At 41.1% G+C, this 16,506-nt stretch overlaps 1 protein-coding gene across 2 annotated transcripts in view; it reads left to right on the forward strand.

Annotated features, from left to right (window-relative positions):
- The window catches only part of CFH (complement factor H), an 84,895-nt gene that overhangs the window by 38,492 nt on the left and 29,897 nt on the right, over positions 1-16,506 (forward strand). For both annotated transcript variants that reach the window (XM_038414630.2, XM_043490842.1), the window contains 5 exons: positions 1,349-1,525; positions 3,185-3,358; positions 3,804-3,986; positions 5,774-5,959; positions 7,338-7,520. In XM_038414630.2, the coding sequence (XP_038270558.1) occupies positions 1,349-1,525; positions 3,185-3,358; positions 3,804-3,986; positions 5,774-5,959; positions 7,338-7,520 (903 nt within the window). The remainder of the gene's footprint in view (positions 1-1,348; positions 1,526-3,184; positions 3,359-3,803; positions 3,987-5,773; positions 5,960-7,337; positions 7,521-16,506) is intronic.

Raw genomic sequence — 16,506 nt, forward strand, 5'->3', positions numbered from 1 at the left:
AGTGGTATCCCGTAGTACCTGCAATAGCTCTACCACACAGGGGTGCTTTACACAGAATAGTCTACAAAATTGGCTCAATAAATTAATAAACCTTCCTTTCGATGCATGGCTCTTTATTAAATAGTCTCCCATATTTCCAATCAAGAATAATTCTCATGTTTCTACAGGGAGGAGATTCCCTGCAATTTGTGACTCATTTGGAAATCAGTAGGGAAATGTCTGACTTTTGTGGTGTTCATGAATGTTATGATTTGAAAATAAAGGCAGTGAACATGACAGTGCCCAAGCATGGATTAGTTTGGTTGGTAAACAAGGACAAGACCCTCCAATGGGATAAAACAGGGCTAAGTATTAGGGACACATAATTGAATGCAGTGAGAACTCCTTATTTACTGTTGTATGCTGCTTCCTATCTTTGCCTTTTTATATATATGAGTCTCCTCCAATTCTCCTCCTGTTCCATCTGCTTGGCTTAGCTCTGACTGCAGAAAACAGCCAGAAAAATAGTTAGCTGGTTGGAATTCCCCCCAGGTATGAAGGTGTGACTAGAGAAAAGACATCATAACTGGAATGTCCTGACTCTTCTGGCTGCTGAAATGACCTTTTGGGGGCCATAGGTAACCAGCATAAGATAGTTTGAAGGAGGAGGAGCAACCTGAAGATCTGAAAGGCAGAAGGATGGCTTGAAGTCACATTTGTTCTATCCCCTGATCCGGTTCCTTGCTGAGCATAGCTGGACCAAACCAGAGAATCTGTTCCCTGGCTTCCCTACACTGGAGCAGAATCTTGTCCTAACAGATGACTCAGGGGATCATGTCTACAATCCAACTGTAACATCCACAGAACACTATATAGTACAGCAACTGAAAGAAGGAAATTATATTCACAGTCTCAAATGGTAGGGAAAAGGCAATGGCCTGAATCCAAGGAAGAAAAACCTTTATGCTAGACATTAGGAAGATTTCTGAATTTTAAGAGCATTAGTGTTGACTCTCAAAGGAAAGGTTTGAGTCACTATTATCACTGTAGATTTTCAAAGACAAAAACATGTATGGTAAACATTAGTGGGAATTATGTAAGAAGCAAGCATGCAAAATGCAGGTATATATTTATTGCCTACATGTTTTCTTCTAGCCTTGCCTTGCCTTCTAAATCTATGAACACTTTCCTTTCACCGCCACATATTCCTAAAGAAAAATTAAGGAGATATAATGTGTGGTACTGTGTGTAAAATTTGAATGTTTTACTATACTGAGGCCAAAATTCACAAAGGTACATATAATGAGGATGCTTTAGAATGCCACGGTTTCTAATTAAAAAAAATAACTAAATTTCTCTACTTCTACAGAAACATGTGAAAAGCCTCGTTTCGAGAATATTAATTTCCACACAGATCAAAAGGTGTTTCTGCCTGAAGAAATATTGGAATATGAATGTGCAGATGGATACAAAACTGTAAATAAAATCACAACAGGTTATACAGTGTGTGACATAAATGGATGGTTTCCTGAGCCCCAATGTCTCGGTAAGGTGTTTTTGTTTTGTTTTAATTAAACTACTACTCTGTGGAACAAATTCCTTTGACTGTTATAGTTTGCTGTTTTGAGTACTAAATTAAATAGCTCTGATTTAGGTTCAGCTTACATTGTGGATAATGACTGGGTGGGAAGTGTTCATGTCTGCTGGGACAGTCATAGATTCATAGATATTAAGGTCAGAAGGGACCATTATGATCATCTAGTCCGACCTCCTGCACAATGAGGCCACAGAATCTCACCCACCCACTCCTGTGATAAACCTCTCACCTATGTCTGAGCTATTGAAGTCCTCAAATCATGGTTTAAAGACTTCAAGGAGCAGAGAATCCTCCAGCAAGTGACCCAGTCCCCATGCTAAAGAGGAACGCGAAAAACCTCCAGGGCCTTTTCCAATCTGCCCTGGAGGAAAATTCCTTCCCGACCCCAAATATGGCGATCAGCTGAACCCTGAGCATATGGGCAAGATTCACCAGCCAGATACCCAGTCAAGAATCATTCATTGCATTCAGTCAGCAATCCCCAGGAAAGAGTGTTCTTCATAGTCTAAAACAGTGATTCTCAACCTTTCCAGATTACTGGATTCCAGATTTCAGGAGTCTGATTTGTTTTGTGAACCCCCAAGTTTTACCTCTTTACAAAATCAGACATAAAAAGTCCACTATTACTTATGGCTTACTTTCTCATTTTTACCAGATAATTTATAAAATAAATCCATTGGAATATAAATATTGTACTTACATGTCAACTCTACAGGGAGCGACTGGCTGTTTGTGCAGCATCTGGTACCATGGGGTTCTCTGCCTGGACTGGGCATCCCAGACACTACTGCAATATGGACAATAAATACCATCCCCCTGGGTCAGGCTCTGAGGGAAGTCTGAGGAGGGTTGGAGGGCTGGGGTATCTCTGCTCTGCACAGATCCAGATCTGCTGGGATTGACAGCAAGGTCTGCTTGGCATTAGCCGCATCTGTCTGTACCAGCCTCTGGATGGAGCAGCTCTGATTCGAACAGGGTCCAGATTAAATTCAAAAGTAATGGAACCACTGGGAAATAAGAGGTAATCAGAACACTGGAAACTGCAGAATTATTATTGTACTACAAAAGACAAACAAATCTTACAAAAACTTTGAACAAGTAATAGTTGTATTTTAAGTCATGACAAATAACAATCCAGGTTGAAAGGCCAGCATCATTCACTGATTATTTGGAGTACTCCAAGTGTGATTTTGCTGAGTAAGAATCTGTGTCTCTGAAAACTACCAGTTTCTAAATTACTTGCAAAAATATTTATATTTAAATTCATAGAATGTGGGGGAAAGATTATGGAAAGCCACCCCTTCATTTGGGTAAGTCTTTTTTCCCCTCCCAATTATATCCTATTGTGCTTTTTTTTTCATGCTTGCCTTCTTTTCTTTCCACACCCTAGATGGAATTCTTACTCTTTTACAAATTCCCAGTTTGTTCAGCAAGATTCTTGTTCTTGGTGCTAACCAAAGTCCTGATCCAAATCAACGGTGCCTTTCCATGGTTTAAAACTGGTTTTTGATCAACCCATTTTGTTTAAATCTTTCGTATTTTAAATACTTTCCCCTAGAAATATTGGCTATAATATATTTTCTTTCCTTTCCTCACCACCATCTTTAGCCATAGAATGTGAAATGTTGACATTGTCCCATGGCTGGGTTTCCCCCCCGAAAGGTAAATATGATAATGGAGATGTGGTAACTTTTTCCTGTGCAAAAAATCACACAAGAGTGGGACCTGACTCCTCTCAATGCTATTACTTTGGATGGTTCCCAGCATCTCCAACATGTAAAGGTAAATATTTCCCTTAGGCTTATTTAAGCAGGATACCTATTAGTAGATCTGGCTCTTCAATACTCAAACTCTTCTGTGGGTTCTTACTGGATCCTGGTTTCTATCCCATGGTGAAATACCCCCTCTATCCTCATGCCAATTCACTTACTAACCCACTGTGCCTTCATTTCCCATTTGAAACTATGAATTTGTTTCCATCCATTTTGATTTTAGTGAAACTGCCAGTTGTGTGAAGTGGTAGTAGTTTGAACTCAGGGCACTCATTTCCACTTGTGACCTAAAGTAGAATTTGAATCCAAATCTCCAGAGATATAAGGTTAATTAATTCATTGGTCAGCTGTGTCATCTTTCTCCACTTGAAGCAGTGAATTTAGGTTTTTTAAATTTTTTATTGTAGTCTATTTTTAACGGTAACAACTGTCTAGATATAATCTCTTTGTATTAGAGGAAACCAAAGCTTGTGGGCAACCACCCAGCATTACCAATGGGAGTATTATCAGTGAACTTCATGAGAAATATCAACATGGCAACTCAGTGGAATATGACTGTGACTTGAGTTTTAAAATTGTTGGATCAACAAAAATAGAATGTATTGATGGGGAATGGACATCTTTACCTTCTTGCACACGTAAGTTATGTGTTTTTCACACTCTTAGGATTAATATAGACTGATACTTTTCTATTCACACTTTTAGAGATTTTCCAAATCAAAACTATACCTACTTAAATGTAACATACTGGCCGGTGTACATCGTTTCTGTACCATGGTCCTCTCTGAGATGGAATCAGACCTGTGCTAGTGTTTTTATTGACCTGACATCTGAAATACTTCCAATGGCTAACTGTAATTTGCAGAGTCTGGAATCTTGGCTGATCAAAAGTACTGATAATTTATCTAACGCTGGAGAGCATCCCTTAGTATGCATATTAACTAACTTAGTTTTAAAAAATTAAAATAAATTCACCCAATTATAATATATGCTTGTACTTGGAGCATAGAATTTTTTGTTTGGTTTGATCGGAACTGAAAATGTGCATTAATGGGACATAATTAGATGTTTTCATGGAATAAAGGGATGTTGTGACCTAAAAAATCATAGACAAACAAAATACAAAGTGTTAACAGATCTACCAGAGGTTCTATGATTGTCTTGGCAAGTCTAGTGATTTGGGCTTTGGCCTGCTGAAATCATCACTGGTTAGGTTTCCATACTGATCTATGAAAAATGTAAGAAAAAGGGTGTAGCTGTGCCTTGCCTTAAATACATGTAAGCAGAACTTTTGATGAATACCATTGGATAACAGGTCAGTTGACTATTTCACTGTCATCCTAATGTGCTGCTGAATGTTGTCTATTATTATTTATGAAGCACCATAGGTGCACATAGTGAGGTCCCTGCCCCAAGGAGTTATGAGAGAACTAAGACACAAGTAAAATATTTTTATAGCAAATGAAAGACAAGGAAGTGTAGAAAAGGACATTTAATGAAGGGAGGGAAAGCTGCATGCTGCACAATCAGTGGGAAGCAAGTCTATCTGTAGGGGCAATGTGAAATGAAGTACAAAGCCAAGAGTGGAATATAAAATAGAGTGATTAGCAAAGAGATTTGGGGTGGAGCAGTATAAAGAAATGTCATAGCCAGAGAAGAAGTTATAAATTATAAGACTGAGAATAAGGAGTTTCAACGTAATGCAGAAAAAGAGAGCAATAAAGGGAAGGCTTTAAACAGGTCCAGTGGGGTGACACAGTCGCAGCAGCAGGAAAGCAGAGGCTACAAATTAGAAAGGGGAAAGTGAAGAATGTGGGGGTCAGGAAGCTTGCAGTTGTCAACATGGTAGCTGTGTGATTTTCACTTCTTGGATGTGTGCACTGAAGGTGTGCAATGAAGTTTTTTTGTATTATTATTTAAAGTGAGTTTTGGGGGAGTGTAGTTTAGTGTCATGATAGTAGTGAACTATCACTTTGGATTTGGAGCGTGATATTGTGTTGAATGTGTGTATTGTTTTGATTTAAGATTTCCTTGCATTTTAGTGTTTTCATTTTTGTGAGGGAATATAAATTGAGCAATGCTAAGTTAATGATATTTTGTATGTGGAAATAGAGAGGAATAAGTGACAATCCTTACAAAACTTAGGTGTGAGTAGAGAAAAGCTGAATACAGTCCTGGAAGATGAACTGTACTGGGAAGCTGTCCTAGTCATAGAGAAGTGAGAGATCGGAGTTTGGAAGAAATGCAAATGTTATTACAAACTAAGGGCCTAGTGTTGCGCCCATATAAGTCAATCAGAGTTTCACCTCTAACTTTAATGAGAGCAAGGTCAGGCCCCAAATAATTATTTTAATTAAGGCTCTTTGATGATGTGTTTTATATGTGCCAAGAATATAATATGGAATATTTATGCTCTTTTACACAGAAGAGAAAAAAACCTGTAAAAAACCACCCCGTATTAACAACGGGAATGCTGTCAATGTAGTAGACCGTCCCCAGTATGTTCATGGAGATACAGTGGAATATGAATGTAAAAATAACTTTGTAATGGTTGGGCCAAAGACAGTGAAGTGTCTTAGTGGAGAATGGATATCTTTGCCTTCATGTGCTGGTAAACTATTTAGATAATACTTTAAGCATTAAATTAACAATTTCATTTAAGGTTGAATGGAAATTATTCATCAATATTTAGGCAGATACAGTTCATACAGATATTTAGAAACATTCTTTACATACATTGTGTATTCATAGTGTGTGCAAAGTTAAGCATGTGCATAAAAGCATCAGTAGCTTTCAACAGGGTTTGTTTGACCCCACCTTTCAGTGTATCTTTCCAACAAAGGCAACCCAGCATCTTTGAAAGCTTTACAATGTAATAACATTTGATGTACCCTGTGCTAAGTACTTGTCATTATATCTTTAGCCATTATTTGGCTTTTTAAAATCTTTATGGAATTTTCCAGCAACCTTTAAAGCCAGGATGTGAGATATTAATTACATCCTCTGACCTCTTGTAGGTCTAGATCAGCTCTTTTCATGTCTGAACTATGTTTTTGGCTCTGTCCTCTAATTTTCCCATTTAGTTGCATAGGCTAAAGTAACACAGTATACACACTATGAAAGCTAGATAACATAATATTTTATTGCTTAAACCTAAAATATACATTTCTTAGTTATAAAAATTTCACATGAGCTCAAGATATACACCATGGGTCAGATCCTCAGCTGGTGTAAACTGTCACAGACCATTTATACAACAGAGAATCTGCCCTCAGAATATACAGTTGAAGGTTTGTTTTACTGAATAAGATTCAAGCTGTGCTCTATCCTTGCCTCCCTTTCAACAGAATAAATTATATATTTATCCATTATTTTGAGTTATTTAAAATGAGAATAATTTATCTACAATTATGTGGAGGACTTTATCTGACCCAACAAGCACAGTTTGCTTATCTTACACAGTTATTAGAGAAGCCTTCATTATAACTCTCAGAAACCCCTGATAGAGACCACAACACTTGGTTTAGCCCATCAACTTTCAGTCTCATATGCCCCTTCCCAGGATACTGATTGTTTGAAATAATCTGTCTGTATGGATAAAACATGTGATGCTCATGGCCCTAAAAATATGAGGGCTTCCATTCCTGCACATCTCTCTACCTAAGTTGTGGTGTTTAAAAAAAAATAGAAAAAAATGAAATTCCAGTGTTGCTGTTACTTCAAACAGTGAAAGGGATGCTGTCACCTTAAAAATCCCAAAAAATATTTCCCTCTTATTGTTACTAGTACACAAACTAAAAACATTTTGGAATTTTTTTCTTTGATCTCTTTCTCTTCTAGTAACTTTAGAGATTACCTATAACAATAGTAGACATAACATTTTCACATGGACTTGTATTTGCAAGTTGAATGCCTGCCTTTAAATGGATATTTACCTGACACAGCATTTGATTTATAGAACATTTTAATTTGTGTTGGATTTAATTTAGATCATTTTGCTGAATGTGAACTTCCAGAGAATTTGAAGATTATAATCCCTTCACAAACTGTCCTTAAGAGAAGGGGCTATAGGCACAACGAACTTATAAGGTACAAATGTAAAACAGATGCCACAAAGTTGATGCAAGCAACTTGTAAATATGGGGAATGGACACCCAAATTTGATTGCATAGGTAAGCTTGTGTATTTATATACAAATTGTTCTTTTCTAATTATTATAATTACCAAGTATTGCATCTACCTTTAGTCTGAGTGAATATCAGTAGCTTGAAAAAACAACTGGTTTAATCATTAAAACCTATATCTGTTTATATGCCTAAGCATGGGAAAAATAACTTGCTGCTTTTAAATTACTGGAATAATCTGAAATTCTCTAAACCAGAGGTGAACAAACTTTTTGGCACGAGGGCCACATCGGGGAATAGAAATTGTATGGCGGGCCATGAATGCTCACAAAACTCCCTGTCTCCAATAGAGAGGGGGTATAAGCTGGACTAGGAAAGGGGAAGAAGTATATTGGGACATGGTGCTGAGGGGAGGAGAGACTGGAGGCTGACAAGAAGGGGAGATGGAAGGGAGAAATTGGTACTTGGAACTAGCATGGGAGGAGATTGGGACTTGGGATCTAAATGGGAAGAATGAGGGACTAGGAGCAGATGAGGAGGTGGAGGAAGGGAGAGAGAGATTGGGGCTAGGAGCTAGTCTGTGTGTGGTGGTGGGGAGCTTGGGGGAGACACAAGGGGGAGCCAGATCAGACAGGGAACAGGGAGGGGGAACTGGGGCTGGGTGGGTACTATTCCTAAAGAAAGTCCTAAAACTAAAATATAATCTTATAAGCAAATATCTGTGAAACACATTGGGAAAGATTTTGTCTCATCCTCACCTAGCGCTGGTTCATATAGATGATAACCTGCCGTTGCTACCAGTTACTCCATTAACTCAAATGGCAGAGGGCTGTGCAGCAGATCTAGTGGTCCCAACTCTATTCATGATTGATGTGGGTGTCAGTAAGATGCCACATGATGGACTTTCTATTTTTATGTACTTTTTAAAAAAAACAAACTATATACACACACACAAAGCCATGTTAAAAGAACATTAAGGTTTCAAGTCAAGCACTCGAAAGTTAAGAAATGCCAGGTACTTTTATAGCCCCATCTCTGTTGTATCTCACAATCTTTAATGGAGTCATCATGTTTAAGGGCAGAAGGGACCACTAGATCATCTAGTCTGACCTCCTGTATAGCACAGGCCCCCAACACCACCCACACACTAAACCTATCATTTGCAATGACACCCAAGTATTACTGCCCACGGGACACCAGATCATTGTGTGCTAAAGGCAGAGAATAGGACGGACAGAGGTGCGCCAGTGCCCAAGGATCCCACAATGGCAGAGAAATTAAGTGAGATATATCCAGATAATTCTAGCAAAAGAGCTGGAAAGGAAGGCAAAAGAACACTAAGGTAACATTCAATCTGACCTGGGCTAAAATTCCTTCTTCGAGTGCTGTCCCTATGGGTGCTCCACTTCAGGTGATGGTGTGTCCCGGAGCTGTTGATGGAGATTTACGGTCTGGTCGGGCCGCGCATGCACAGTAGCTGTCTCACAGCGCCGTTGGGGTCTCTTCAGCGTGTGCACAGCCCGACCCCCTCAGTTCCTTCTCAACTGCCCTCGGCTGAAGACTGAGCTCGGGGCAGTGCAACAACTTCTTCCCCTCAAGATAGAAAAAATAGGTAATTGTTAGTTCAGTTTAAATTTTTTCCATAGATAAGTTAGTTTGTTAGTTGTTAGTTGAGAAAAAAAAATTAGTTTTCTTCGTTTCCAGGTTCATGGTTCCCTGTGGAGCACAAACCATGTAAAAAAAAATGTCATTCCACTCGGGACTTTACTTTAGCCATGCCAGGCTCCCCTGGCTTCAAAAGATGTCGCTCTTGCAAGGAGGCTATGTTGTGCTCCGACAGGCACTCCCTCTGTGTGAGATGCCTCGGGGAGACCCACATACCATCCAAGTGCATCCACTGCAACAGTTTGAAGGTGAGAGCTAGGCATGCCTAAAAATGATCCTAATGGAGAAATTACTCCAACCTGAATCTGGGAAAGGCACCCCAAAGCCTTCCCCTAAGTGCTCCCCAACTCAGTCTGAACTGACTAAGAGTGCTGTTCCACCCTCTCAAGAAAAGAAGAAGTGAGCCTTGACCTCTCCCAGGTGGGAACCTCACAGAAAGAAACGGTCACCTGCGAGGCCATTACCAGCAGTGCCGATGGCCCCGAGAGTCAGTACCCCTGGCACCTCCAGTACCTGACACACTGGTCATAAGAACAAGGAGTTGAGACCGCAAACATGCCATGTCTCTTCCTCGGCACCGACATTACTGACACCCATGTCGGAGACAGTGCCAGCCATACAACCACTCTTGCCGACATGAGTCTTGGCACAGCCACCTTCCTCGGCACTGCAGCCACTGGCACCAACAAAGGCGAAACAGCAGACTTCTAGACACCCAATACCTACTACTAAGACATCGGTACCGCACCCATTGGCACCGCAACAATTCCTGATGCAGAAGGACATCACTGTTGCATTGGTGCCAGGATCACCTCTCCTTGGCACCAATGGATCACCTATCACACAACCAACCTTGCCTATGGCACCATCAATGTTTAGTGACAGAGACAACGAGGACCAAGAGGAGCAAGTGTTTTCACCACAGGGCTTGCCCACACCTCAATGAAAACCTACTGGAGGCACAACATGGCATAAAATCCACCAGTCATAACCTCGCTTTCCATGGTATGGACCCCCATAGATGGGTTCCCAAATGGCATTCATGATGCAGTGGCCACCAGGGCCAGCATACAAAGCCCAATATGCTCAGACCTCCTCGCCGCCTATGGCACAGCTCCTGTCCCCTCCTGTATCTCCAGGGCTGGCAACAACAGGAGCCATGGAGGAGATGGCCGACGAACCAGAGGAGGAGACTGACCCCGAAGCAGTGTCACCTGAACATAAAACTCTTCCTCTTCTCCAGGTGTAGCCATTATGCTCCTCCACCTACTATGGCTGACGACTTTAAACAATTTCAAGAGCTATTCAAATGCATAGCAGTCATACAGGACATCCCTCTAGAGGAAGTCCAAGAGTACCAACACAAACTATTAAAAATTCTACAACCATCTTCTGCGACAAAAATTGCCCTGCCCATAAACAATGCCATCCTCAAGCCTGCAGAGACAATATGACAGACCCTGGACATGCAAAAGGGTGGACAATGAATATTATGTCCCAGCCAAGGGCATGGACTTCCTCTTTGCTCACCCACAGCCCAATTCTTTAGTGGTGGAAGCAGCAAACCACCGGGCTAAACAATCCCAACACCGTTCTATGCCACAGGATCAAGACCACAAGCATCTAGACCTTTTAGGTCACAAGGTCTACACCTCCTCGATGCTACAATTCCACATTGCCAACTACATTGCCCTCTTGGCTAAATATGACTTTGACAATTATAGGAAACTCTTTGAGTTTACCATGGACATACCAGAAGACAGGAGAGCACAATTCAAATCAGTCCTGGTCGAGGTACCTTTGGTCACCAGGACGGCCCTACAGGCTTCCCTGGACATCACCAATACTGCAGCCCGTGCCATGGCTATAGTGAGAGTGATGTGCAGAGCCTCATGGCTGCTATCATCTGGTATACAAAAAGATCACCAACTAAAGGCCTACCTTTTAATAAGGACAAACTGTATTCAGCAAAAAATGATGAAGTCCTACACACCATGAAGGACTCTGTAATGACCCCTTCATACACTTGGCATATCTACACCACTCCCCAAAAGGAAGCAGTACCAAAAATACCAATGAAACAGGGATACTCAATACACCCGTCCTCAATCCAGGCCTTACGGGGTGGGCAGACACAGAAATAGATCACCTTGACACCAGCAGACTCAACCGCAACAAGCAACATCCCAGCCATTGGGGAACAAACCACAGTCTGAAAGCTTGGTCAAGTGTCTGAATGACCTCCCCTGAACACCAATGCTTACCTGCTCATTTGGTCACCGCCTACAGCATTTTTACCAAGCTTGGGAGCATATTCCACAAGACCATGGGGTCTCAGAAATAGTTCAGTCAGGCTACTTCATCCCTTTTACTTTTTCCCCCAATCCTCCCCCTTTCCCATCCCTCTTCAGGGACCTTTCTCACAAGCAGCTTGTAAGACTGGAAGTATATCATCTACTACAACTAGGGCCACGGAACCAGTACCAACACAATACCGAGGAAAGTGTTTTTATTCCCACTATTTTCTGACCCAGAAGAAAAGTGGTGGATGGCAACCGATACTAGACCTATGAAAACTGAACAAATTCATACTATCCCAGCGCTGGAACAGGGAGACTGGTTTTCAGCCCTCGACCTACAAGATGCATATTTTCACATCTCACTACATCCGGCTCACAGATGATTCCTCCTATTCACAGTGGGACACGACCACTATCAATACACAGTGCTCCCATTCAGACTCTCCGCTGAACCAAGAGTTTTCTCCAAAACCCTTGCAGTAGTCATACCTCACCTATGCAAACAAGGGATCATAATTTTCCCTTACGTAGACAATTGACTTATCAAGGAATACTCATACATAGAGACAGAGACAATAACATGACTGACCATCAACCTCTTCCAAAAACTTGGGTTGCAAATAAACTTTCAGGAGTCCACATTGATACTCAAACAACAACTAGAATTCATCAGGGCACATCTGGACTCAACTCAAGCCAGAGCCTCACTACCTCATGCCAGATTCTTAACCATCAAACACCTCATATCCATCTGTCCAGGAATTGAGGAACGGACATGCCTACAATTACTAGGACACATGGCTGCCACCACATTCGTGGTAAAACACTCAAGATTACACATGCGGTGTCTTCAGAGCTGGCTGCATTCAGTATAAAACCACCAAACACAGCCTCAACATGATGTTAACACCATCGAGCAAGGTTTTAGCATCCCTACAATGGTGGACAAGACCAGAAAACATCTGCATAGGTGTTCCCTTTCATCACAGACCTCCTTCAATCATGATCACAACAGATGTCTGCCTACTGGGCTTAGGGGCGGGGCACACCTGGACCACCACACGTTATAAGGCAGGTGGTCAACACTGGAAACATGCCTTCACATACACTTGCTAGAACTCAGAGCAGTAAGATACACCTGTCTTCACTTCCTACCACTTATAAGAAGCAAATCAATTCGAGTGATGACAGAAAATGTTGCATGCATGTTCTACATCAACAGACGAGGGGTGGGGCACGATCCCTCTCCCTATGCACCAAAGCCATGAAACTATGGAACTGGTGCATTGAGCACCACATCGACATCTCAGCTTCTTACCTACCAGGATGCCAAAACACCACCACTGATACATTAAGTAGACGGCTCTTACAAGAGCATGAATGGGAACTGAACCCTACGGTCTTACAACAGATATTCTATCAATGGGAATTCCCATCGATCAATTTATTTGCCACAGCACAGAACCACAAATGCCCGCTATTTTGTTCCAGGGTGAGACTTGGTCCCCAGGGGGATGCTATCTTAATCCAATGGGACAAGACGCTTATGTATGCATTCCCACCAATCCCACTAATACACAGAGTCCTATGCAAGACCAGGAAAGACAAAGCCAAGATCATCTTGATTGCCCCGGCATGGCCCAAACAGACTTGGTACCCTTACCTGCTGGTTATATCAATTCATCCTCCACAAACTCTTCCAATAAGGCCAGACCTCCTGTCAGAGGCTGACGGTCAGATGTTCCACCCACAACTGGAGAAGCTCCATCTGAAAGCATGGCTCCTCCATGGTTCTAATCACACGAGTTAACCTGTTCAGAGCAAGTCGAACACGTGTTATTGAACAGCAGACATGATTCCATGCAAAAAACTTACCTACAAAAGTGGAAACATTTTTCCACATGGTGCCTACATAAATGACTTACTCCCTGCACTACACCACTTCCAATGATGCTAGACTACCTTGTAGAGCTAAAGAATTCAGGGTTATCACTTAGCTCTATCAAAGTACATCTCGCAGTGATTAACACCTTCCATGACAAAATTGACAGATTCTTGATGTTTACATATCCAACTACAAAATGCTTCCTTGCGGGACTCCAGAACCTTTACCCTGAAGTACACCCTCCCACGCCCACATGGGATCTGAACTTAGTCCTCAGGGAACTCATGAGACCCCCCTTTAAACCCCTAACTATCTGCCCTTACTACATACAATCTGACCTGGGCTAAAATTCCTTCCCTACCCCACATACGGTAATCAGCAAGACCCTGAGCATGTGAGCAAGAACCAGCCAGTAAAGAGAGAATGCTTGGTGCCAGTTCAGAGCCATGGCCCTACTCCCACCAATGTCCAATCTCCAGCCAGCCATCGCCTGATGTTTCAGCGGAAAGTGAAAAAAACTTCCCAGAATATGTTGGGGGGAAAGGGGCAAAAATCCCTTCCTGACCCCTGCCAGTGGTTGGCCAAACCCTTGAAGCATGAGCTTTTGGAACTTTCGATTTAAACCAGAAGTGAGCTCAAGGATTGTTGAGACCTGCCCCCTACCATCACAAGCAACCCAGTTATAAAATTGCACTGAAAAGTTTGTCCAGATCTCTACTAAAAATAAAGAAGTTGTTTGCCCACACAATTTCTATAGGGAAGCTGTTTCAGAACCTTATCCCTTTGATGCTTAGAAACTTTCCTCTAATGTTCAGCCTGAATTTGTTCATGGCCAGGTTTATATCCACTACCTCTTGTCCCATCATTGTCATGTAGCTTAAATAGTTCTTCACCATCACTGGTAATTAACCCCCTAATGAATTGATAGAGAACAACCGTATCCCCCTCGGACCTCTTTTTGTGAAACTAAACAAACCAAACTCTTCCAGTCTTTTCTCATAAGATAGGCCCTCCATTCCCCTGATCATCCAAGTAGCTTTTCTCTACACCTGTTTAACATACCTTGTGTGGTCCCGGCGCAGTGCTGGGAGAGAGTTCTCCCGACACTCTAAAAAAAAAACACCTCAACGAGAGGCGCAGCTCCTAGCAGTGGGGCACTGTTTACACTGGCGCTTTACAGTGCTGCAACTTGCTGTGCTCAGGGGAGTGTTTTTTCAGCGATGTTCAGTCACAGCGCTGTTAATTGCCAGTGTAGACAAGCCCCAAGTCTCCCAAGACCTAGGCTAGCACACTAAGCACTGGACCATCCTTCCTCTGTGGAGTCTTAATTCAGCCCCCTTGGGATAGTCATTAGTAATATGATCACATATCATTCATTCTGTGTACTAAATGAGGTAGGGGTCATATGAAAAAAACAGGGGTGTCAATTAATCAGTTAACTCACACGATTAACTCAAAAAAATGAATTGTGATTAAAAAATGTATCTTGATTAATCGCACCGTTAATAATAGAATACCAATTCATCATCATCGCTGTTTCCATAACATATTTTGTTTTTTACGGGACAAGGTTGTTAGCCCTGTGCCTAACCCCCAACCTGGCCTCTCCCCACAGACCAATCCGGCATGGTTGAACCTACCAGGAGCAAAAAGCCACCACTGACACAGACTCTGGGGATCGTTAGAGCACGCAAGCTTTACCGCCACAAGAAGACACGGATACCAGGGGACAGAGAATACTAATTGAAATGTATTAAATATTTTTGGATGTTTTTCTCCATTTTCAAATACATTGATTTCAATTACACCACAGTATACAAAGTCGACAGTACTCACTTTATATTATCTTTATTATATTACAAATATTTTCACTGTATGAAATGGCAAACAAATAGTATTTTTCAATATGCTCTTCTCATACAAGTACAGTAGTGCAATCTCTTTATTGTGTACATGCCACTTACAAATATAGATGTTTTTTGTTACATAACTGCACTCAAAAACAAAACAATGTAAAACTTTAGCACCTACAAGTCCACTCAGTCTTATTTCTTGTTCAGCCAATCACTAAGACAAACAAGTTTGTTTACATTTATAGGAGATAATGCTGCCTGCTTCTTATTTATAATGTCACCTGAAAATGAGAATAGGCATTTGCATGGCACTTTTGTAGCTGGCATTGCAAGGTATTTATTTGCCAGATATGCTAAATGTTCATCTGCCTCTTCATGCTTCCGCCACCATTCCAGGGAACATGCTTCCTTGCTGATGATGCTTGTTAAAAAAATAATGCATTAATTAAATTTGTGACTGAAATCCTTGGGGGAGAATTGCATGTCTCCTACTCTGTTTTACCCTCATTCTGCCATATATTTCATGTCATAGCACTCTCAGATGATGTCCCAGGACATGTTGTTTGTTTTAAGAATTTTCACTGCAGATCTGATAAAATACAAAGAAGGTGAGATTTTTAAAGATAGCTAGATCACTCAACCCAGGGTTTAAGAATCAGAAGAGCCTTCCAAAATCTGCGAGGGACTAGATGTAGAGCATGTTTTTAGAAGTCTTAAAAGAACATTCCCATGCGGAAATTACAGAACCCAACCTACCAAAAAAGATAATCAACCTTCTGCTGGTGGCATCTGACTCAGATGATTAAAATGAATTTGTTTCAGTTTGCACTGCTTTGGATGGTTATTGAGCAGAACCTGTTATCATCATGGAGGCATGTCCTCTGGAATGGTGGTTGAAGCATGAAGGAACAAATGAATTTTTAGTGTATCTGGCACATAAATATCTTGCAATGCTGGCAACAACAGTGTTATGTGAATGCCTGTTCTCACTTTCAGGTGATATTGTAAACAAGAAGCGGGCAGCATTAACTCCTGCAAATGTAAACAAAAGTGTTTGTCTGAGTGATTGGCTGAACAAGAAGTAGGACTGAGTGGACTTGTAGGGTCTAAAATTATACATTGTTTTATTTTTGAATTCAGTTATTTTTTGTACATAATTCTACATTTGTAAGTTCAACTTTCATGATAGATATTGCTCTATGGTACTTATATTTGGTGAATTGAAAAATACTTTTGTTTCTTTTTTACAGTGAAAATATTTGTAATGAAAAATAATATACTGTGAGCACTGTACACTTTGTATTCTGTGTTGTCACTGAAATCAATATATT

The sequence above is a fragment of the Dermochelys coriacea genome, chromosome 8, assembly GCF_009764565.3.
Source record: "Dermochelys coriacea isolate rDerCor1 chromosome 8, rDerCor1.pri.v4, whole genome shotgun sequence".
In the NCBI taxonomy this organism is placed as follows: domain Eukaryota; kingdom Metazoa; phylum Chordata; order Testudines; family Dermochelyidae; genus Dermochelys; species Dermochelys coriacea.